General features: G+C 47.9%; 1 protein-coding gene across 2 annotated transcripts in view; it reads left to right on the forward strand.

The window, feature by feature from the left end:
- ZNF831 (zinc finger protein 831) overlaps positions 1-23,520 on the forward strand; it is a 112,045-nt gene that overhangs the window by 24,496 nt on the left and 64,029 nt on the right. For both annotated transcript variants that reach the window (XM_001083661.5, XM_077952038.1), the window contains exon 2: positions 19,306-23,037. In XM_001083661.5, the coding sequence (XP_001083661.4) occupies positions 19,342-23,037 (3,696 nt within the window). In that variant the 5' untranslated portion in view covers positions 19,306-19,341. The remainder of the gene's footprint in view (positions 1-19,305; positions 23,038-23,520) is intronic.

Here is a 23,520-nt window from a genome sequence, read left to right on the forward strand (position 1 = left end):
CCAACAAGATGTCCTCACCTTAAGTTTTAGGATCCCATTTTTTCCTGATTATTGCCCAGATTTTCACATAAGAAGCTTGGCATGACTGTGAATTCAACTGCCATTTTAATTCAGTAACTTGCACCATTAAATTTTTTGTTTGATTTTCAGCAACGTCAGCCTTGTGGCTACAAAAATGAGAGATTCTTTTAGGACTATCATGGAAGCTGTATGATTCTCAGACCATGACTCAAAGTGGGAATTAATGGACCAGAGCTTGTCATTTGCTCTCTGTAAGCACTCAAGGACACCAAAAGAAATCCATTTCATACCACATCCCTTACGGTCATCATTCCTGCCATACGGCAGGAGCAGAAGCCACTTGAGCTTCCAAGGCACGTGCTCTAAATTGGCACTTTGCCACAATCGACAACAGGTGATGGCTTTATTAATTGTGATGCTTTTGTACCTCACAGGTTACAAGAGTCACATTTCTCATTGGCAAGGAGCTCAGCACTGTGCTCACATCCAAAAGCACAACACCACCAGTCCCTAAATCCCATCATTAGGGATCTCTTGGGACCATTCCCAGAGACAATTCTGTAGAATTCTGTGCCCAGTCAGAAGACAGAAACCACCCAGTGGGTTATGCAGGGGAAACTTAGCATAGGAATGATTAGGTACAATGAAAGAGTGACTATTAGGTACAAGGAAACTCTATAGAGTGCCCTAAGATTGAGGGAGAGTACTCAAGGAACAACACATTTGGAAGGCATTCAGGTCTCATCGGAGAAGCTGTGATTTTAGCCACCAGATAGCAGAGAAGTTGACTGATTCAGCTAGACTTGAGATTGTGTGGAGCTGCTAGGCCAACAGCTGACAGCCCTCTGGGGTGCTGCTGGAGAGCAGACCATGCACAAGCAGAGATGCAGGTGTGCATCTGGGAGCCTCGGCACCAGCGGGATAGAAGGCTTTGGAGATTGTGGCATGCATAGAGGAAGTGGGGCTTGCAGAAGAAACGGCCACTGTGTGTGGACTCTTGGCACAGGAGGCTAGCTGGCTGTACATGGCTTTAGTTTCCCTGTCTGGAAGGGTGCAGATGGATTATCCCTGATCCAAGGCTGTAGGCTGCACAGGGAGCACTTTTGCAGCCTGCGGTTCTGGCTAGTTCTCTTAGATACCCCCACATAATGGTTGCTCTAGGTATTACTATATATATATATATATATATATATATATATATATATATATATATGGAATTTATCATAGTCTGCTGGTGTAATTATTTTACCAGTTGGAGTGGAAAGTAGAAATCTCAGCTCCATGTATGCACTCACATTTAGAATTATCTTAAATATTTCCTTTACATACATTTAGAACCATATCAGACAGTGTTATATTTTTTGTTTCAACCACCAAACGTGATTAAGAAAACTTGCCCAGGAGTGGTGGCTCATGCCTGTAATCCCAGGACTTTGGGAGGCGAAGTCAGGAGGATTGCTTGAGCCCAGGAGGTTGAGGCTGCAGTGATCCATGTACGTACCACTGATCAATGTATGTGCACTCCAGCCTCGGTGACAAAGCAAGACCATCTCAAAAACGGAAAAACAAAAAACAAAACAAACAAACAAAAATCCCAAAACAAAAAACAAAAACTCAAAAGGAAATGTTTTTACCCACTTTTTTACTCTTTCCATTGTTCTTTTTCCTTCCTGATGTTCCAAGTTTCTCTTTTTGTTACTTCCTTTCTGTTCAGAGAACTTCCATTCTTTGAGGGTGGGCCTGCTGGTGACAGATTCTATTTGTTTTCATTTATTTGAGAATATCTTGATTTCCTCTTCATTCCAGGAGGATGTTTTCATACTTTCACTGGATATAAAATTTGGGGCTGATACTTCCTTCCCATCAGCTCTTGAAAAATATGGTACCCTTTTCAACTTGCCTCCAAGTTTCTGATGAGAACCCTGCTTTCATTAGCATTGTTTTCTCCGTAGCTAAGGCATTGTTTCTCACTTGCTTCTTTCAATATTTTCTATCTGTAGAGTTCAGGAGTTTGACTATGACATGCTTTGGTGTGGATTTCTTTGGGTTTATTCTGGTGGGGGGCAGGGGGTAGGTGATTCTCTCAGCTTCCTGAACCTGTAGCTTTTTGCCTTCTGCCAAATTGAAGCTCCTGAACATTATTTATTTGAGCACTTTTTAAGCCCGTCTTCTTTCTCTTCTCCTTCCCTGACTCCGATGATATGAATATTAGACCTTTTGTTAGTGCCATGGGTTCCTGAGGCTGTTCATTTTTGAAATTTTCATCCTGTTTTCTCTCTGTTGCTCAGATTGGGTAATTTCTATTGTCCTATCTTTAAGTTCACTGATTCTTTTTTTTTCTGTCCTGTCCATTTTGCTGTTGAGCCCATCCACTGAGTTTTTAAATTTTTGATTATAGTATTTTTCATTTCTATTATTTGCATGTGGTTCTTCTTTTATCTTCTATGTCTTTGCTGGGGCTTTCTAGGTTTCCTTTGTTTCAAGCATGTTTGTAAGTGTTCATGGAAACATTTTCATGATGGCTGCTTCACAGCTGTCAGGGAATCCCAGCATCTTTTGCATCTTGGTGTTGGCGTCTGTGCATTGTCTTTTTTCATTCGGTTTGAGGTCTTCTTGGTTCATGATATGACAAGTGATTTTTAGTTGCGACTTGGATGCTTTGGGCGTTATGGTATGCAAGTCTGGGTTTAGTGACCCTTCTGTGTTAGCTGGCTTCCTTTGCTACTGCTCTGGCTGGGGAAGAGGTGAGTGGAAGTCGAGGTTCCCCACTTAGCCTCTGTTGGTACCCGTTGGGAAGGCCCTGTTACCTCCTGGGAAGGATAGTAGTGCTGGCTTTCTGCCAGGCCTTCACTGACATTTCCCTGTCTGGAAGAGCTAGGAATGCCTCCCACAGAAAGAGGGAGTGGATTAACACACTGTGGCACACCCACACCGTAAAATAGGACTTGGCAAGGAAAAGGAATGAATGATTGGAGCACACAACAGCTTGGATGTCTCTCAAAGGTATTGTCCTGAATGAAAGAAGCTAGACCAAAAAAGCCACATAATATGTGGTTGCATTTATAGGACATTCTGGAAAAGACAAACCTATAGGGACGGAAAACAGATTCTGTGGTTTCCAGAGGCTGGAGGTGGAGGAAGAGATTGACCAGAGAGGGGGGGCATGATTTGGGGGCGTGATGGCCTTCTTCATTTTGATTATGTTGGTTGTTACATGACTGTATTTACTTGTCAAAATTCACAGAACTGTACACTAAAGAGGGTGTATTTTACTGTATGTAAATTGTACCTTAATTTAAAAAATACATCCTGTTGAGAGGTGGAGAAATTTGAGGAACATGATCTCTTGCCACCTCTCAGTCTCTAGCCATAGAATGATGTTGGGTCCTAACTGACATGCCTTTTCTCAGTAACGCCCGCAGACCCTCTGTAACATGCATGTGTATTTTGCTTTCGTGCATACGCTATGTCCATTTATAAAGAGTGCCTATCCATATCTTGTAGTTCCGACATGGGCAGTTTAAGAGGTAGGGTTAACTCATATAATATTTTGAATCACGTCAGTATTTGGGACACTTCTTCCTACCCTTTCTTTGAATTCAGCATTGCATCTGTTTGCTATTTTCCTGGATAATTGTTGTAATTATATAAAAGAATAACCATCACCAATGCAATATTCTGAATTCATTATTTCACATCATAAACAAATCTGTTGATAGCCTGCTAGGCAATCACGAATTGTGTGCTATGTAGCATTTTATTTTGTGTTCTAAGCCACGAGGAATCAAGATAAACGTTCAACATAGCCAGGCCCGTACTAGGAAGATCTGCCCTTGGCACACATGATAGCCAGCCGAGGTCACCTTCCAAGTGGCCCTCAGTGGCGGAAGGAGAGCAGTTCTGGATGGCAGTTCTCATCCTTGTGCTGGCCTTGTCTTCTATCTGGCAATAAAGCTTTAGGCTTTGCTTTCTCCATTTGCCATGGAGGAGAGTAACAGTCACAGCAGTAATCAAGACAGGCCTCTTGTCATTTAATTAAGCATGGCATCCCTAGTATCCATAATTTCAGGTCATTAGGTGCCCAGACATTGTTCTCTCCATTTTGCAGATAAGGAAACAAAGGCCCAGGGAAATAGAATGCTTGCCCAGAAAGAATTAAAAAAATATATTGTTAAGCAGGCCAGCGTTTGTGGATGTAGTCCCTCTGATTTAGTGTGTCATGCCGCAAACATGCCAGGCACATTCCCGCCTCAGGGCCTTTGCACTGGCTGTTTGCATCCACTGGCCTTTGCATTGCCAGAAACACTCTTATCCCAGGTGCCAGCATGGCTCATTCTACCAATAGGTTCCCATGTTAAAACCAGGCAAGTCTGGGGCAAACTAGGACGAGTTGGTGTATAGTACACCAGTAAATTAAAGAGCATGTGTTGCAGAGCTGACATTCTTGTTAGGGATGCTCCCCTGGCCCATCTCATTTAAAATTGCACTCTTCCCTCCTTCCTGGCCCTGCTGATGTTCCTGTGCCGTGCTCCTACCCTCCATTCCCCTGCTGTATTTTTTTCCATAATACTTACCATTTTTCAATACATTATATAATTTATGTTTAAAAACTTTCTTGTTTGTCTTCCTAACTAGAATGTAAGTTTCATAATATAAGCTCTTTTACTTACCAATGTACTATACCCAGGGAGACCAATTCATTCTAGTTTGCCCTGGACTTGCCTGGTTCTGAAATGGAAAGTCCTGCATTCTGGGAATCCCCTTTGTCCCAGGCAAAACAGGACCCTGTAGCTTCTAGCACATAAAACAGCACCTGGCATGTAGTAGGTGCTCAATAAACATTTGAATGGATGAATAAATAAATATTCAATAGGTGAAAACTAAGCTAGAACAATTGCCTTGGTTTTGCAATGGTCCTATGCTCCATGTAATGTCATCCTAAACAGTGTTAATTCATTCTGCCAGTTTTCCTTTGAAATAGTTTACTACTATATTTACTACTATTACTAAATCAAACCTATTGCTTTGTTAATGTGGGTGCCTCAAGCACTATTGTACAGCCCCCAGCTAGTGAGACTTGGAGAGGCAGACCTTGCAGTGTCCTCTAAGCCAAGGAGAATTGAGGCTCCACATGCCCACTCTCTCAGCCAGTGAGGGTTCTACTGTACCATCCAGCATCGTGTGGCCTTGCTTTCTCTTTATTTTGCATTCCAGCCAACAGTTTGGACCTAAAATGGGTGTCAAAAAGTGTGCAAGTGCTTGAGCTGAACTGACCCAACAAACGACGGAAGAAAGTTTTACTGTGTGTTAAAATGCAAATCTGTGGACTGTCCAGGCTCTTCAAAGAAATGGATGACAAAGCAGAGGGGAAAAACCAGTTGACCACAAGTAGGCTCCAGAAGGGAAGCAGAAGAAACTCTGGTCTAAGCTGTGTCAAGGCCTAGGTGTTATATGAAGACAGTGAAAGCACAGTGCCATTTCCGGAGGGATGAATCAATAATGACTCCTTTCAATGCTGATATAATTGTTCATTCCAGTTATGCACTCTGGGAAAAGTGGGCTGTTCGTAGAGTCACAGGCTATGAGGGATGGTGGTAAGACAAAAATCACCACAGGGCAAAATTAACCCTAAAATTCTTCAGGCATGCATCATATTATTAGCCAGCATGTCATGCTATTCAGTTGCCTCTTGCTGTCTCATACATCACCCCTAAAACAGTGGCTTAGAATAACAACTGCTTATTTGGTTCATGATTTTAGGGGTCAGTATTTTAGGCTGTGCTTAGTTAGGTGGTTCTTGTGGCTAGGCTTATTTTTGTGTCTGTGGTCAGCTGCCAGGCCTGTTGGGGACTGGCTGGATGAGGAGGGTCTCTCCTGGGATTGCTCGGCTCCAACTCCACGTGGTCTCTCATCCTCCTGGGAGCTCACCTGGGCTTGTTCTCATGGCAGAGGCAGAGCAGAAGCGTGCAAGCTTCTTGGGACACCTAGGCACACCATTCCTAATGTGACACGGTGTTGCCTGGAGTTGAGGAGTGGAGAAAAAGTCTCCAGATCTTGATGGGAGGAGTAGCAAAGTGCCCTTGCAGAGGCCACAGAAACAGAGAGGATTGAAGAAGTGAGGCTGTTTTTCCAATCTGCTCACAGTACTTCTCAGTACCTCCAACTCAGCCAGTTTTTCTTTTGGTTTTGAATTTTGTCTTATTTCCTTGTTTAATCAGCAGATGCGATGAGAAGCTTGTATTTTTGGCACATGCTGTACCAAAAATGCTGGAAACACTGGAATGGTGTTTAGCAGTAGCTGTGAGGGTGATGTGGGGCTGAGCCTGCTTAAGGGAACCAGGGCTTCAAGCCCCCTCCTTTCACTTGGGCATTAGGAGTTGACAGCCAGGAGCATTACCATGTGATGGAGATTGTTCTTTTTGTGTGCAGCCTGTGAGGTTGAATTCAAGTGAATTAAATTTGCATGTTAAGGGACTCTGCTGTATAAACCTTTGGGAATTTCTGAGAAATCTTAGATGGAACAGCATGGTTTGGCTCAAACAAGTGAGGAAACTCTTCAGAGGAGTTTCATGTAAAAATGCCTTCCCTGTTTCTCAAATGTGATAATTTAAGTCAGGCCATTTCTTTATAGTCTTATCTAAGGCTATAATTCATTCACTCAACAAATATTTATTGAACACCTACTATGTGCCAGGTAGTGTACAGCGCCCTGGGCCATCCTGGGTCAGTGATTGATACTATGCAGCTATTAAGTGTAATGGTTCAGAAAGAGTCTTATGCCTTGAAAAAAATCTATTAATAACTCACTCTACAACTTGGACATACTAAAAAAAAAATTCCTTTACTCTTCCATAGCTGATCAGATCTTCTCTAAGATCAGTGGGAGTGGAAGAAAAAACATGCATTGATTGATTCCATTAGGGTTTTACTTTGGGCCAGGCACGTTTACAGTTCATTTGAGTATCACATGATGCCATGGGGGAGGTGTCAATATTTTTCCATTCTACAAACAAGAAAACTGAGTCCCAGGGAGGCTGTGCAGCTCATCTGAGTCACAGGACTTGGAAATGCGTGGTGGGATTTGGGTCATCGTCCAGAGCCTGCTCTCTTCTAAACACTCTGCAGAGCAAATGAAATAAACACCCAGTCTCCTTATGTCCCATATGTCGTGTCCTTTCACCCATCCTCCACCCCCAGCATGAAGACCTTGAAGGGTGGGGGATCCACCCTGGAGCCCTCATTATAGAGCATCTCTTCCCACTAGTTGTCCCTGCCCTGGTACCCTGTGAGCTCCACGACAGACTCTGTTCATGTCATGGGAGGACCATGGTGGCTCAGGACAGTGCAGCCCTGGGGCCCCCACTGCCTGACCGTGCCTCATACCAGGTCACACATGGACAGCCTGTGAAGATGACTTTTTGTAGAGTCCATCAATGGGAAGTTGGGGGACAGCCGTAGTGTTACCCCCACTTATACCTGCTCCTCCCTGGTTGAAGCCTGACCCTCCCACTTGCCTTCCTCCTCCGCACCCATCCGCTTCTCACTACAGTCCAGCAAAGGGCAGAGCTTCCTTTCACATCCTGGATTTGTTTCCTGAGCCTACAGTAACAAATGACCACACACTGCGAGGCTCACAGCAACAGAATGGATTCTCTCACAGTGCAGGAGACCAGCGGTCTGAAATCAAGGCGTCCACAGGGCCACCCTCCCTCTAAAGTTCTGGGGGCGGGGGAGGTGCGGGGCGGGGGGTCCTTCCTGGCCTCGTTCAGTTCCTGGTGGCTCCAGGCATTCCCTGGCTTGTGGCTGGATTGTGCCCCATCTCTACCTCTGTCCTCATGCAGGTCTTCTCATGGCCTACTCCCTGGGTCCCTGCATCCTCTCCTCTTCTTATAAGGACACCATCAGTTGCTGGATTTAGGACCCCCACTAAATCCAGTGTGATACCATTTGAGATCCTTAATGATGTCTGCAAAGACCCTATTTCCAAATAAGGTCCCATTCGCAGGTAGTAGGGGCAGGACTTGGATGCTGTTTTGGAGAATGCAATTCAACCCACCTTGCTTCCCTTACGTAAAGCTGCCCTCACCTATCAGGCAGCTAGGCCCATATCTTTGCTGTGCCACTGTTAGAGGCGCATCTTCTCTACAGGCGAGTTCTGGGCACAGGTCCTCCCTCCTTGGAGCATGAAACATTAAACAAAGAGCAAAGGTAATTTTGAAAAACTCTTCACTCGCATAAACAATATCTGGCTCTCTAGATGATCATTTTATTTTATTTTATTTTGAGACAGAATGTCACTCTCACCTAGGCTGGAGTGCAGTGGTGCGATCTTGGCTCACTGTGGCCTCAACCTCCTTGGCTCAAGTGGTCTTCCCACCTCAGCCTCCTGAGTAGCTGGGACCACAGGCATGTACTACCATGCCCGCCTAATTATTTATTTTTTGTAGAGACGGGGGTCTTACTATGTTGCCCAGGCTGGTCTCAAACTCCCGGGCTCAAGCAAAGATGATCATCTTACCAGAAATCTTTTTTATTTTTTATTTTACTTTAAAAGTTCTGGGATACATGTGCAGAATGTGCAGGTTTGTTACATAGGTATACATGTGCCATGGTGGTTTGCTGCACCTATCAACCCGTCATCCAGGTTTTAAGCCCTGCGTGCATTAGATATTTGTCCTAATGGTCTCCCTCCCCTTCCCCCCCACAATCCCCCAACAGGTCCTGGTGTGTGATGTTCCCCTCACTGTGTCCATGTGTTCTCATTGTTCAACTCCCACTTATGAGTGAGAATATATAGTGTTTGGTTTTCTGTTCCTGTGTTAGTTTGCTGAGAATGATGGCTTTCAGCTTCATCCATGTCCCTGCAGAGGACATGAACTCATTCTTTTTTATGGCTGCATATTATTCCATGGTGTATATGTGCCACATTTTCTTTATCCAGTCTATCACTGCTGGGCATTTGGGTTGGTTCCAAGTCTTTGCTATTGTAAATAGTGCTGCAATAAACATACGTGTGAATGTATCTTTATAGTAGAATGATTTATAATCCTTTGGGTGTATACCCAGTCATGGGATTGCTGGGTCAAGTGGTATTTCTGGTTCTAGATCCTTGAGGAATTGCCACATTGTCTTCCACAATAGTTGAACTAATTTACACTCCCACCAACAGTGTAAAAACATTCCTATTTCTCCACAGTCTTGCCAGCATCTGTTGTTTCCTGACTTTTTAATAATTGTCATTCTAACTGGCATGAGATGGTATCTCATTGTGGTTTTGATTTGCATTTCTCTAATGACCGGTGATGAAGATCTTTTTTTCATATGTTTGTTGGCCACATAAATGTTTTCTTTTGAGAAGTATCTGTTCATATCCTCTGCCCACTTTTTGATTGGGTTATTTGTTTTTCTCTTGTAAATTTGTCTAAGTTCCTTGCAGATTCTGGATATTAGACCTTTGTCAGATGGGTAGCTTACAAAAATTTTCTCCCATTCTGTAGGTTGCCTGTTCACTCTGATGATAGTTTCTGTTGTTGTGCAGAAGCTCTTTAGTTTGATTAGATCCCATTTGTCAATTTTGGCTTTTGTTGCAATTTCTTTTGGTGTTTTAGTCATAAAGTCTTTGCCCATGCCTTTGTCCTGAATGGTATTGCCTAGGTTATCTTCTAGGGTTTTTATGGTTTTGGGTTTTACATTTAAGTCTTTAGTCCATCTTAATTTTTGTATAATGTGTAAGGAAGGGGTCCAGTTTCTGTTTTCTGCATATGGCTAGCCAGTTTTCCCAGCACCATGTATTAAATAGGGAGTCCTTTCCCCATTACTTGTTTTTATTAGGTTTGTCAAAGATCAGATGGTTGTAGATGTGTGGTGTTATTTCTGAGGTCTCTGTTCTGGTCCACTGGTCTATATATCTGTTTTGGTACCAGTACCATGCTGTTTTGATTACTGTAGCCTTGTAATATAGTTTGAAGTCAGGTGGCGTGATGACTCCAGCTTTGTTCTTTTTGCTTAGGATTGTCTTGGCTATACAGGCTTCTTTTTTTTTTTTTTTTTTGGTTCTACATGAAATTTAAAGTAGTTTTTTTCTAATTCTGTGAAGAAAGTCACTGGTAGCTTGATGGGAATAGCATTGAATCTATAAATTACTTTGGGCAGTATGGCCATCTTCACGATATTGATTCTTCCTTTCCATGAGCATGGAATGTTTTTCCATTTGTTTGTGTCCTCTCCTATTTCCTTGAGCAGTGGTTTGTAGTTCTGCTTGAAGAGGTCCTTTACACCAATCTTATTCTGCATGCCAGCCCAGGCTTCCCTGTTCTCTCTGTCTTTCTTCACTAGAAGGAATATACTTCCTCAATTCCTTGATGTTGGGTGAATCCCTCCATCTCTCAGCGCCTTATTCCTCTTGTTAGAATAAAAACAGAACTTCCCTGCTGTGTGGATTAGATGGCTTAGGGCATGTATAGACCTTGGGCCTGTGGCCTGGACATGGTGTCATATAAAGGTCAGCTCCCTGTGCTCTGAACCTGCAAAGCTTAGGCAGAAGATGTCTTAGACAGATCAAGGTAATGCTGATGGGCTTGGGAAAAAGAAAAAGAGAAAATTATCTGAATAATTTTCAGCAGATTTTTCCCATTTTGCATTGTGCTGTGATCAGTGCTTGTAGGTAGCATCTGTTTAATCCTCGTTTTCCCCATTTTACAAATGAAAATCCTGAGGTTAAGGAACTTGCTGAGCCTCACAGGGAGGGGGAAGGTGGCAAAACCAGAACTCAAACCCAGGTTTTTTTATTCTTCCACCAAGAAGACAGGGAACGGGGACGGCTGAGTGCAGCTGGCAGGCCCTCCCTCCTGCCAAAGCCAACCTGACATCAAGCTTCTCCCTCCACACATCTGCAACCGATTGACCATCTACAGGGAAACCACGTAATTTGTGTATGAAAATTAGGCAATTGCTGGAGACACTCTTCTCCTCCAACTTGCCTAAGCTTTCTGCACACTGTGTGTTTGTAAACTCTCTTCTGGCCTGCTTCTTTATCGTAATTGTTTAGGCAAAACATATTTTGTCACTAAACAGAATGAATTTGGGTGAAGTCGTAGTGGGAACTAACACGTATTTGGCCCTGACAGGAAGCGGGCAGCCTTCCCTGCTTTTAGGGAGGTGTCGTTTCTAACCAGCTACTCTCACCCTCAGAGACCCTTTTCGACCCTTCCAGAATCTGACAAAAGTTAGGGCTGCTCTTGCTCTCCGGGAACACTCACCTACACACATAACGTAAGCTGTAATTTCACTTTGGGTCCTGGCTAGCCTAGATGCACATTCAAGTGGGTAGGCAATTAAGAGGGGTTTAGATGAAGGGCCATTTACAAAGTGTGGGCCTGGTTCTGGGATGTTGGGGTACCTGAGGGCTGGTAGCAGTGGGGGAGTGTTACCTACCCAGGCATGAGAGGCCAGCCTGGGAACCGTGCTTGGACCTAGAAAGGACCACCTAGCGAAAGTCTGTGCCCGAGTAGAGGGACAAAGGCCACCTTGGAGCCAGGCCTGACCTTCCTCTCCTTCCCCTGACTTGCCAGCACCTCCCTTTGGGCAAACCTCGCTGGGCGCCAGTGGACTAGGGAGCATGTTGCTCCAGCTTTGCAGGTACAGGGTCTATGCCAAGGGTGTATCAGGTGAAGATTTTAAGTTAGGGAGGTGCTTCTCAAAGTAGAGGACCATAGCACTCAGGTGTGCGAGAGCATACATGGTGGCCTACAGATACATATTTTAAAAAATGTAATAGGTATTTATGTTAATGGTTCATAGGGAAAAACGGTCTTCTCTTTTTGATGATGATTTATTTAGTATCCCCACTCCCCACTTTTATGCCCAATTATTACAAGTATTTATTTCTTTTGGCTCCCTTGTTCCTGCAATAGGCAAAACATGACATCATGGTTTATACCTTGCATTTCTTGGCTGGTCGGGATAAATATCTTTTCACATTTCTTTTTAAATACTGTTTTGATTTAAAACAATTTTTGAATAGACAATTTTTAAGAGTAGTTTTAGGTTTGTAGAAAAATGAGGATAAAGTACAGAGATTTCCCATCTGCCACTTTCAGCCTATGCCCCCACTGTTTTCCCTGTTATGAGCATCTTGCATGAGGGTGATGCATTAGTTGCAATTGGTGAACCCATTGATAGACACCGAAGTCCAGAGTCTACACTAGGGTTCTCTCTTGGTGTTGCATGTTCCATGAGTTTTGACAAATGTATAGTGGCAAGCATCTGGTGTTACAGGATCAGAACAGTCCCTTTCACTCCACCCACCTCTTCATCCCCTCCTCCCCCAACCCCTGGCAACCCCTGATCTTTTCACTGTCTCCATAGTTTTGCCTTTTCCAGAAGGTCATACAGTTGGGACTACACAATGCAAAGTCTTTTCAGATTGGCTTCTTTCACTTAGGAACATGCATTTCATGTTCCTCTCTGTCTTTCTGTGGTTTGCTAGATTATTTCTTTTTATCAATGAATAATATTCCATTGTCGGGCTGTGTGTTTACTGATGTTTGTTTACTGAAGGACATCTTGCTTTTTGCAATTACAAATACAATTGCTGATGTTTACATCAGTGTGCAGGTTTTTGTGTGAACGTCAGTTTTCAACTCACTGGGCAATGATATAGTTCCCCTTCCTCCCATTTTTTTTTTCTTTTACTTTTTGAAAATTGTGATAAAATTTACATAAAATAGAACACTTTCACCATTGTGAAGCATACAGTTCAGTGGCCTGAAGTACATTCACATTGCATGCATTCCTTTTAAAGCAATGGCGTTCCAGCCACAAGGCTCTCTACAGGTAGGGTGGGACGGAGTAACAGTGCAAGTGGGCCCCATACGCAGCGGAGTGGGTGACGGTGGTCCAGGATGAACGGAAGTCTGGGAAACTTGTAACTACACCAGCCGTCTTAGCACCCAAGTTCTGTCTGCCTAATGTGTCCAATATGCTTCTCCATGGCCTTCTCTTTCGGGGCCCTAAATGTAAATTCTAAAAACCTACTTATGGCATTTTCGTGTTCTCTCTTGGCCCAGGCTCATTTATGGGTTGCTTTTGCAAAGGAGGGCTTGGGAAATTGTCACTTCTTCTCTTCAAGTTTCTCCCACCTCTTTGCTCCCCCTCTCTTCCATAAAGCTGCACATTTGCGCCGAAAGATATGACTGTTTGTGGGGGGGGGAATTGGGAGGAGGTGGGGAGCTGCACACGCAGCAGATGAGGGATGTGCCAAGTTCCCTGCATGCGGGAGTCTGGGGATGGCGACAGGGTGAGGACTTGGCATTCAGTCCAGGTGATCAAGGGGCTGTCCCGGACCCTTCCCTCACTCACACAAAGAGGTAAGCCTTCTAGCGACTGCCTTCCCAGTCCTGGCCTCCAGCTTCCCCATCAGTCCAATGGGGACAATAGGACCTGCCATCTCCTTGATTCAGAGTGAGCAAAATTATCTGCAACCTTTTGAGGTTTTCCTGAGAAAAGCGTCATCTCCCTGGAGGAAGGTGTTAGTCAGCTGTCATCTTGCCAGCAGGGATCAGCTGTTACTCAAAGGCGTCAATTTTGCTGTGCTCACAGAACAGGCTGCAGAGAGCACAAAACGATCATCGTGGCAGGTGTGTCAGAAGCGTGGCGCTCTTTCCTGGCATTTCTGTTTTGAAGCCTCAAGTCTCCCACCCTGTGAGAGTCAGTTCTGGGCTCCTTTTCCTCCTCCCGCTACCCCCAGGTTGGGCTGAAGTTTGTGGGGGGCGTGTGATGCTCAGCCCTCAGCTCCCCAGGCAGGCCCTCACTGAGACATCCCTCAGGTGACAACCCCCTCAATTTGGCCCCATTTTCCCAGCCACTTCAGGGCCTTCCTGGGTGCTCTGGAATTCGTCCTGCGGCGAGAGCTCTGCGTGTGCCTTGTCCTCCTGTCTGGATGCGCGCTCTGGGCCGTTGATGCTCTGTGTCCTGGCACCCCTCTTTCCAGACTGCCCTGGGGAATGGAGCAGGAATTGCCACTGAGGCAGGAGCTGGACGCACTCACTCCTCCCTTCCTCCCTTCCATGACCTCCCCACCCATGACCCTTATAACCAGGGGATCAGGACAACAGGCTTGTACTCATCCAGTTTCCTTAGGGTTTAGGGATTTTGGAATTAAAACACCTTTACCGAGTTTCTGCCACAGGAACAGACAGAAGCTCTGCCCACCTATTCCCCGACTCAGCATTTCAGAGCCAACTGCAGGCAGTGCTTCTGTGTCCGATGGCTCCCTGCGGCCAGAGTCTGCCCCGTGCATTCATGCACGCACCTGGATATGCCAGGACACGGCTGCTCCCAGAGGCAGCCCTGATGCAGGCAGCTCACTTGCCCCTGGGGTGCATGTTCTACACGATCTCCTGGTGTCCCCCGTGGGATTAAGCTCCAGTCACCCACAGTGGGGACTTGCTGGACATTTTGTAGCCTCCTTCACCCCCAGCCTTCCCATTTCCTTACAAGTGTTTCCTGGGATCACCTCCCAAATAAAATACTTGGAATGGAATCCTTTTCTCAGGAACCCACCCTGAGACAGCATCCCTTGCTAGAGGCGATGCATGGAGACTGCTGAGCTGACGGATGGGGGAAGAGACAAGGGTAGGAGGAAGACAGGGTGGGGGAGGAACCGGTAGTTAATAGTTCAAAATATTATGGCGTATAATTGAAAAGTGAAATAAATGGAGCGCTTATTCTGTGCTGGGCACAGCACTTGGTGTTTTCACATAACTTATTTCATCTGATCCTCCTGGTGGCTCTGCCCCAATACCATTGTTCTTAGAGATGAAGAAGCAGTCTCAGGGCCACCCACTAGCAAGATGGTTAAGCAGGGACAAGAATTCAGGCCTACTGGTCTCCTAGGGAGATTCCTGAAATTCTTAACTAGTAGAAAGGTTGCAGCGTCTTGAGGTAAGCCTTTATCTTCCATTACTATTAGCTCTTATCCATTCTAGTAGCCACCTATTAATCTCAAAAGATTCCTGCCTTTACATCTTTCCTTAAAAAATTAGAACGTCTCAGATTGTTTTGAAGCCAGGGGCTCTTGCGGACGGTGTGGTGTGGTGAGATTCATAATGAGACCAGAGGTTTAGGAGAGGGACAGAGAGTGGGTGCAATGGTCTTCTGGGTCCTCCCTTCTGCTCAGTGATGTGCTGGTATACGTTGAGACTGACTTTCAGGATGAAAAAAAAAAAAAGGACTGACTTGTAGCATTTGCAGATTTTTGTGGTGTCAGTGCTTCCACTGTGGCCAGTTCAAGCTGTGGACATGATGCTCCTGACGCTGAGGTTGGGAAGAGCCAGAGGTGTGACGTTCCACACTGCCAGGGAGCGTTCCCACCACACCAGCACATTCCACATAAATGGCCCCAAGATCCCTGAGAATGGAAGATGCCATAGAATCCTTAGCAGGTGGTGAGCTCTGAGTATGTAGGAGCTGGTATGAACTGGATGTTTCTTCCCCCCAGCTCCAAATCTATATGTAAAATCCTCACTCCCCATGTGATGGTATTAGGAGGTGGGGCCTTTGGGAGGTGGTCAGGTCCTGACATGGAGCCCTCATGAGTGGAACAAGTGCCTTATAAAGGGGACCCCAGAGAGCGCTACTGGCCTTTCCATGATGTGAGGGGGCAGCAAGAAAGAAGATGGCCATCTAGGAACCAGGATGCAGGCCCTTGCCAGGCACTGAACCTGTCTTGGACTTGGACTTGATCTTGGACTTCCTGTCTCCAGAGCTATGTGAAATAAATATTTGTCATTTAAGCCACCCAATCTAGGGCATTTTTGTTATAGCAGCCCAGAGTACTTTTAAAAAATTGAGTACCTGTGCTCAATGAAGACAATACTTTAAAAAAAAAATTGAGACAGTACCTGTTTACAATTGAGGTAAAATTCATATAACATCAAATTCACCATTTTAACTATTTGAAAGTGTGCAATTCTATGGCATTTAGTACATTCATAGTTTTACGAACTATCACCTCTGTCTGGTTCCAGAACATTTTCATCACCCCAAAAGGAAACATCATACCCAGTTAAAGCCTCATTTCCCATTCTCCCCCTCCTCTGGCAACCACTGTAATTTGTTTTCTGTTTCCATGAGTTTGTCTATTCCAGGTTCTTCAGACAAATGCAAAGAAGAAATGCTTCTTTATATGAAGAATTATATATTCTTCATATAAAACACGTGATCTTTTGTGTCAGGCTTCTTTCACGTAGCATGACGTTTTCAAGGTGCATCCATGTTTTAGCATGTGCGAGCACTTCGTTGCTTTTTATGGCTGATTATGATTCTACGGTACTGTATATTGCCGTTTGTCCACTCATCAGCTGACGGACATTTCTGTCATTTCTCTCTTTTGGCTATTTTGAATAAAGCTACTACGAACATGCATGTACAAGTTTTTGTTTGAATACCCGTTTTCAATTCTTTGGGATATATACCTAGGAGCAGAGTTGCTGGATCATATGGTAATACATGTTTAACTTTTTGAGGAACTACTCAATTGTTTTAAAAGTGGCTGCATCATTTTACATCCCCACCAGTTGTGTTTATGGGTTCTAAATTCTCCACATCCTCACCAATACTTGTTATTTTATTGCTTATTAGTTTATTATTATTATTTACTATAGCCATGGTTGGAGTCCTATCTCATTGTGGTTTTGATTTACATTTCCCTAATGGCTGATGGTATGAAGCATCTTTTTATATGCTTTTTGGGCATTTGGAGAAAAAAAATCTATTCAAGTTCTCTGCTCATTTTTAAATGGAGTTGTTACAAAAGTTAGCTGGGTGTGGTGGTGCATGCCTACAGTCCCAGCTACTCGGGCGGCTGAGGCATGAGAATCACTTGAACATGGGAGGCGGAGGTTGCAGTGAGCTGAGATAGCACCACTGCATTCCAGCCTGGGTGACAGAGCGAGACTCTGTCTCAAAAAAAAATTAATTAATTAATTAATTGGGTTGTCTTTTGTTGTTGCATTGTAAGAGTTTTTTTATATATTCTGGGTATATCATGCATATGATTTGCAAATATTTTCTCCCATTCTGTGGATTGTTTTTTCACTTTCTTGAAAGTGTCCTTTGATGAACCAAAGTTTTAGATTTTGAAGTAAAATTTATTTTTCTTTTGCTGCATGTGCTTTGGGTGTCATATTTTAAAATCCATTGTGGCCAGATGTGGTGGCTCATGCCTGTAACCCCAGCGCTTTGGGAGACTGAGGTAGGTGGATCACTTGAGGTCAGGAGTTCAAGACCAGCCTGGTCAACCTGGTGAAATCCGGTCTCTACTAAAAATACAAAAATTAGCTGGGTGTGGTGGCACACATCTGTAATCCCACCTACTCGGGAGGCTGAGGCAGGATAATAGCTTGAATCCAGGAGGCAGAGGTTGCAGTGAGCCGAGATTGTGCCACTGCACTCCAGCCTGGACAACAGAGTAGGTCTCCATCTCAAAAAAAAAAAAAAAAAAAAAAAAAAAAGAAAAGAAAAGAAAGAAAGAAAAGAAAAAAACAATCCATTGCTAAATCCAAAAAAGTCATGAAGTTTTAATCCTTTGTCTTCTAAGAGTTTTATGATTTTAGCGCTTACATTTAGGTCTGTAATCAATTTTGAATTATCCAGTTGTCATTTATTTGTTTTTAATATTATTTAATTGTAAGTTTGTATAATGTATCTTTTAATTATGGCTGTGTTTCACAACTGGCTTGCATAATTTTTGAAAATTTAACAATCAGCTCTCGAGTCAGTGTGAGTAGTATGAGCCAGCTTAATGTGCCATTACTTCTATGTTTTTTATTATTTTTAAATTTTTATTTATATATTTTTTGAGACAGAGTTTCACTCTGTCACCCAGGCTGGAGTGCAGTGGTATGATCTTGGCTCACTGCAACCTCCACCTCCTGGGTTCAAGCAATTCTCCTGCCTCAGCCTCCGTGAGTAGCTGGGATTACAGGCTCCTGCCACCATGCTCTGCTAATTTTTGTATTTTTAGTAGAGATGGGGTTTCATCATGTTGGCCAGGCTGGTCTTGAACTCCTGACCTCAGGTGATCTGCCTGCCTCAGCCTCCCAAAGTGCTGGGATTACAGGCGTGAGCCACCATGTCCAGTCGTGCTACTACTTCTACCACACCCTGCTTAGAACACCTTGCTGCTAATGGCTGGAATGTGGTTTTCTTGGGGAGCGGAGCTGGGGATGGGTGAAGTGTGCTTATGGAGTTCCTTGGCAATGGGTATCTGTGGAAAAAGGATCTGGGGACCCCTGATTCTCTAGTCATGGGCCTGTCCAGAATTTCCTTCTTGCATCTGGCTTTTCCTTTGTGATGTGAACAGCATAGCTGGACCTCTCTTGCTCTCTCCCCTAGCATTTGCCAAGCTACTCCTCCTGGCTTAGAGGGAACCAGTTTTGTCCTAACTCAATGTGGAGGGGCTTTGGAAGCCCCACTTTTAAGCAGAGATCTAAGTCTTGTCTTGAGGCTGAGGAAGTGCTCCTTTTCCTGGTGGTGTCACCAGATCAAATACAGGATGCCCAGCCACATTTGAATTTCAGATAAGCAGCACTCAGTGTTTCAGTATAAGCATGGCACATGTGAGATTTGGGACACACTTATACCAAAAGTAATTCTCATGCAATATTTGGGACATACTCCCACTAAAGAGCTATGCATTGTGTATCAAATTGAACTGGGAGTCTTGGATTTTTGTTTGCTAAATCTGGCAAGCCTTTCCTTGGGTCAATTTTTTTCTTACTGTCTTCATCCTGCAGTGGAGACTCAGAACCTCAGAGTGGGAAGGCCCTGATTCGCTGTCCATTTTGCAGATCTGGAAACAGTCCCAGAGAAGAAAAGGGATTTGTGCAAATGCATGGAATCACTGTGAACTCCGAGGACCTTGACAAGCTGCATGACTTTTTCGTGAAGTCAGCACATTTTCTGAGTCTCTGCATGTGGCACTGTGCTGGTGCCAGGGAATGATGGTGGCAAACCTGCCATGGACCTGTGTAGATGGCATGTTAAATAAGAGGCAGGATTCAGACGGATCTGGGTCCAAATCCCGCTTTGCCGCGTGTCCGCTTGTATGACAACTTCCTTCTGCTCTCAGAGCCTCAGCTTTCCCTTTCGGATGAGAGTACATTCGTAGGGCGATCGTCAGGCTTCTGTTGGGTGGTGAAGTGCTTGGTGCGGGGTGGGGAAGATTTACTGCATGAGGAGAGAGGAGAGGTGCCGATGGTAAAGTCTGCTTGTTGTCTGCAGGTTCTCCAGCATCGTGGGCCGTCCAGATGATGTGGAATGGAGGTTCCAGAACCCACCTGCCCTGCCCCTCCTCCGAGGGACCAGCCAGCTCCCACTCCTGGCCCTCCAGGGGCCCCAGGTGGCCAGGCCTCACCCCACCTGACCCTGGGCCCCGTCCTTCTGCCGCCAGAGCAGGGCCTGGCCCCCACTGTGTTCCTGAAGGCCCTGCCCATCCCACTGTACCACACGGTGCCTCCCGGGGGCCTCCAGCCACGCGCCCCGCTGGTGACGGGCAGCCTGGATGGGGGCAACGTGCCCTTCATACTTAGCCCTGTGCTGCAGCCTGAAGGGCCTGGCCCCACCCAGGTGGGGAAGCCGGCGGCCCCTACGCTGACGGTGAACATCGTGGGCACTCTGCCTATCCTGTCGCCAGGCCTGGGCCCCACGCTGGGCAGCCCAGGCAAGGTGCGGAATGCTGGCAAGTACCTGTGTCCACACTGTGGTCGCGACTGCCTGAAGCCCAGTGTTCTGGAGAAGCACATCCGATCCCACACGGGCGAGAGGCCCTTCCCGTGCGCCACCTGTGGAATCGCCTTTAAGACCCAGAGCAATCTCTACAAGCACAGGCGGACGCAGACGCACCTCAACAACTCCCGGCTGTCCTCGGAGTCCGAGGGGGGTGGGGGCGGCCTCCTGGAGGAAGGAGACAAGGCCGGAGAGCCTCCCAGAACAGACTGCAGGGGTGAGAGCCGGAGCCAGGAGATGCACGAAGGGGCCTCGGAGAGACCCCTTTCTCCAGGTGCCCACGTGCCCCTAGTTGCCAAGAACCTGGATATGAAGACCGAAGCTGCTCCCTGTCCAGGGTCCGCATTTGCCGACAGAGAGGCTCATTGGGACTCTGCCCTCACAGCCAGCACACAGCCCTGGCGCAAGTTGCCGGAGCAGAAGTCTCCGACCGTCGGGAAGCCGTGCGCCCTGCAGCGGCAGCAGGCGACAGCAGCTGAGAAGCCCTGGGATGCCAAGGCCCCCGAGGGCCGGCTGCGGAAGTGTGAGAGCACCGACTCGGGGTACCTGTCACGCTCAGACAGCGCGGAGCAGCCGCCCGCGCCCTGCAGCCCCCTGCACAGCCTCTCAGAGCACAGCGCCGAGTCCGAGGGGGAGGGCGGCCCGGGCCCGGGACCAGGGGGCGCGGGGGCCGAGCCCGGGGCGCGAGGAGCCGGCCTGGAGCTGGAGAAGAAGCGGCTGGAGGAGCGCATCGCCCGGCTCATCTCCCACAACCAGGCGGTGGTGGACGATGCCCAGCTGGACAACGTGCGGCCCCGGAAGACCGGGCTGTCCAAACAGGGCAGCATCGACCTTCCCACGCCCTATACCTACAAGGACTCCTTCCACTTTGACATTCGCGCTCTGGAGCCGGGCCGTAGGAGGGCCCTGGGCCCCGCGCGCTCCACCTGGACGCCTCCAGACAAGTCTCGGCCCCTGTTCTTCCACTCCGTCCCCACTCAGCTCTCCACCACCGTGGAATGTGTCCCTGTCACCAGGAGCAACTCGCTGCCCTTCGTCGAGGGCTCCAGGACATGGCTGGAGCCCCGGGACCCCTGGCCCAGGACGCAGAAGCCTCTGAGCCCCAGGCCCAGCCCAGCCCGCCTTGGCTGCCGCTCGGGACTGAGCTCGACTGACGTTCCTGGTGGGCATCCCCGGGCCCTGGTCAGACAGGCCGCGGTGGAGGACCTGCCAGGCATCCCCACTGGCGATGCCCCGGTGCCCACAGAGGATACAGATGTAAAGAGAATTGCTGCGCGGGAGGCCGCAGCCGGCAAGGGCAGAGCAGGCGGCAGGAAGTGTGGCCAGAGGAGGCTGAAGATGTTCTCTCAGGAGAAGTGGCAGGTGTACGGGGATGAGACATTCAAAAGGATCTACCAGAAAATGAAAGCTAGTCCCCATGGAGGCAAGAAAACCAGGGAGGTGGGAGTGGGCAGTGGGACAGAACTGGGCCTTCCCCTGCAGAAAGAGGCAGCAGGGAGCTCAGGCACAGTCCCCACCCAAGACAGGAGGACCCCTGTCCATGAGGACACATCCACAGGGGCAACGCCAGAGCCTTGGGGAAATCCGCCAGCCCCGGAGGCCTCCTTGGTGACTGAGCCCACTAAGCATGGGGAGATGGTGACCAGGACAGGAGACAGGAACCGACCCAGGGTGGAAGAGGCTGTGTCATCTCCTGCACTGGGCGGCAGAGACAGTCCCTGTTCAGGCAGTCGGAGCCCCCTGGTCTCTCCAAATGAAAGGCTGGAACTGGGGTGGCAGCTGACCCCAGCACCTGGCCCCCTCAAAGGGGGTGACCTAGAGGCCCCCAGGCCAGTTTTGCCAGACCCCAAGCTGGAAGGAGGCGCCCGAGGTGTGGGGGATGTTCAGGAGACCTGCCCGTGGGCCCAGACTGTCCTGAGATGGCCCAGCAGTGGCTCTGGGGAGGACAAGCTCCCCTCGGAGAGGAAGAAGCTGAAAGTGGAGGACCTGCACAGCTGGGAGCAACCAGAGCCTGTGGGCGCAGAGACCCCGGGTAGGCCCGTGCAGGCTGCCTCTTTGTCATCCCAGAAGCAGGACGCTGATCCTGGGGAAGTGCCAGGGGGATCGAAGGAGAGTGCCAGGCAGGGGGGCGAGCTTCTGGAGTCCTCTGGAGCCTCCTTGGCTGCTGATTCTGTTGCCCTGAAGAGGGTGGGGCCAAGGGACAAGGCTCCCCCACTGCATCCTGCAGTCCCAGCCCCTGGGGAGCACCCCCCACTGGCCACCCCACCTCAGGCTCCCAGAGTCCTCTCTGCCCTGGCAGACAATGCCTTTTCCCCGAAGTACCTCCTCAGGTTACCTCAGGCAGAGACCCCCTCACCACTGCCCATTCCCCGGGGACCCAGGCACAGCCAGGACTCTCTCTGCAGCAGTGGGTGGCCTGAGGAACGGGCATCATTTGTTGGGTCAGCACTGGGGACCCCTCTTTCTCCCAGCCCAGCCTCAGGCCCCTCCCCAGGTGAGGCGGACAGCATCCTGGAGGACCTCAGCTCTTCCAGGCCACGGGATGGGAGAAAAGGGGCACAGTTGAGGGGGGACAAGGGGGACAGGATGGCCACTAACAGGCCAGCAGCCAGGGAGTCGCCTATCTCAGCACCCGGGGCTCCCAGGGAGGCCACCTCCTCCCCGCCCACTCCAATGTGTGAGGCACACTTAGTTCAGGACATGGAGGGTGACAGCGACCGTATCCATCGCCTCTGCATGGGCAGCACTTTGGCAACGGCCAGGCCCTCTGGGGATGTCCCAAATCCCTGGGTACCCAACTGGGAGCTGGGGGAGCCTCCTGAGAATGCCCCAGAAGATCCTTCTTCAGGGCCCCTGGTGGGCCCCGACCCGTGTTCCCGCCTCCAGCCTGGCTCCTTCCTCACTGCCCTCACTCGGCCTCAGGGTGTGTCCCCAGGCTGGCCAGAGCTGGCCCTGTCTTCCCACTCAGGGACGTCCCGGAGCCACAGCCCCCACAGCCCCCACAACCCCTTTCCCTCACTGAAGGCTGAGCCGCAGCTCACGTGGTGTTGCCTGAGCCGCAGCGTCCCTCTGCCCGCGGAGCAGAAGGCAAGGGCGGCGTCTGTGTACTTGGCGGCGCACTTTCCCGGTAGCAGCCTCCGAGATGAGGGTCCCAGTGGCCCTCCTGGGAGCAGTGGAGGATGGACCTGGACAAGCCCTGGAGAGGGAGGGCTGGCGCAGATGTCCAAGGTAAAGCTGGGTTTTGCCCCAGGGCCCAGGGTTGAGAGAGTGTGTCGCGACCCCGCAGGACCTCTCGTGTGGGAGGGAAGTCTGAAGCCATCCCATGTAGCATCTGCTGCTCACTGCTCACTTGTTCCTGAGGCAGACTGGGGATACCACAGAGATGGCAGGAAGGAATAAAGGCCCAAATGCGAACCTTAACAGAGTTGTGGAAAACATAAATTCCAAAGGAAAGAATTACTATCCTCGAGACATTAGGTGAGATAGTCTTCATAACCAAATGTAAAATTTAACTGAGCTTCCTGGTAACAGAAGCAAAAAGTAAAATGAAACACTCCAGCAGAGAGGTGAGCTCTCTGGATCGTTCTAAGATTATAAACCAGAGACTCCCAATAATTGAGAGAGTCATTATACTGGGGATTCTGGAGAAGGAATTACTGTTGATTGGATTCAGGCCTCCCTCTCAGGTTCCTGGGAGCAGAGAGAAAAGGG

Source organism: Macaca mulatta, chromosome 10 (assembly GCF_049350105.2).
Source record: "Macaca mulatta isolate MMU2019108-1 chromosome 10, T2T-MMU8v2.0, whole genome shotgun sequence".
Classification (NCBI taxonomy): domain Eukaryota; kingdom Metazoa; phylum Chordata; class Mammalia; order Primates; family Cercopithecidae; genus Macaca; species Macaca mulatta.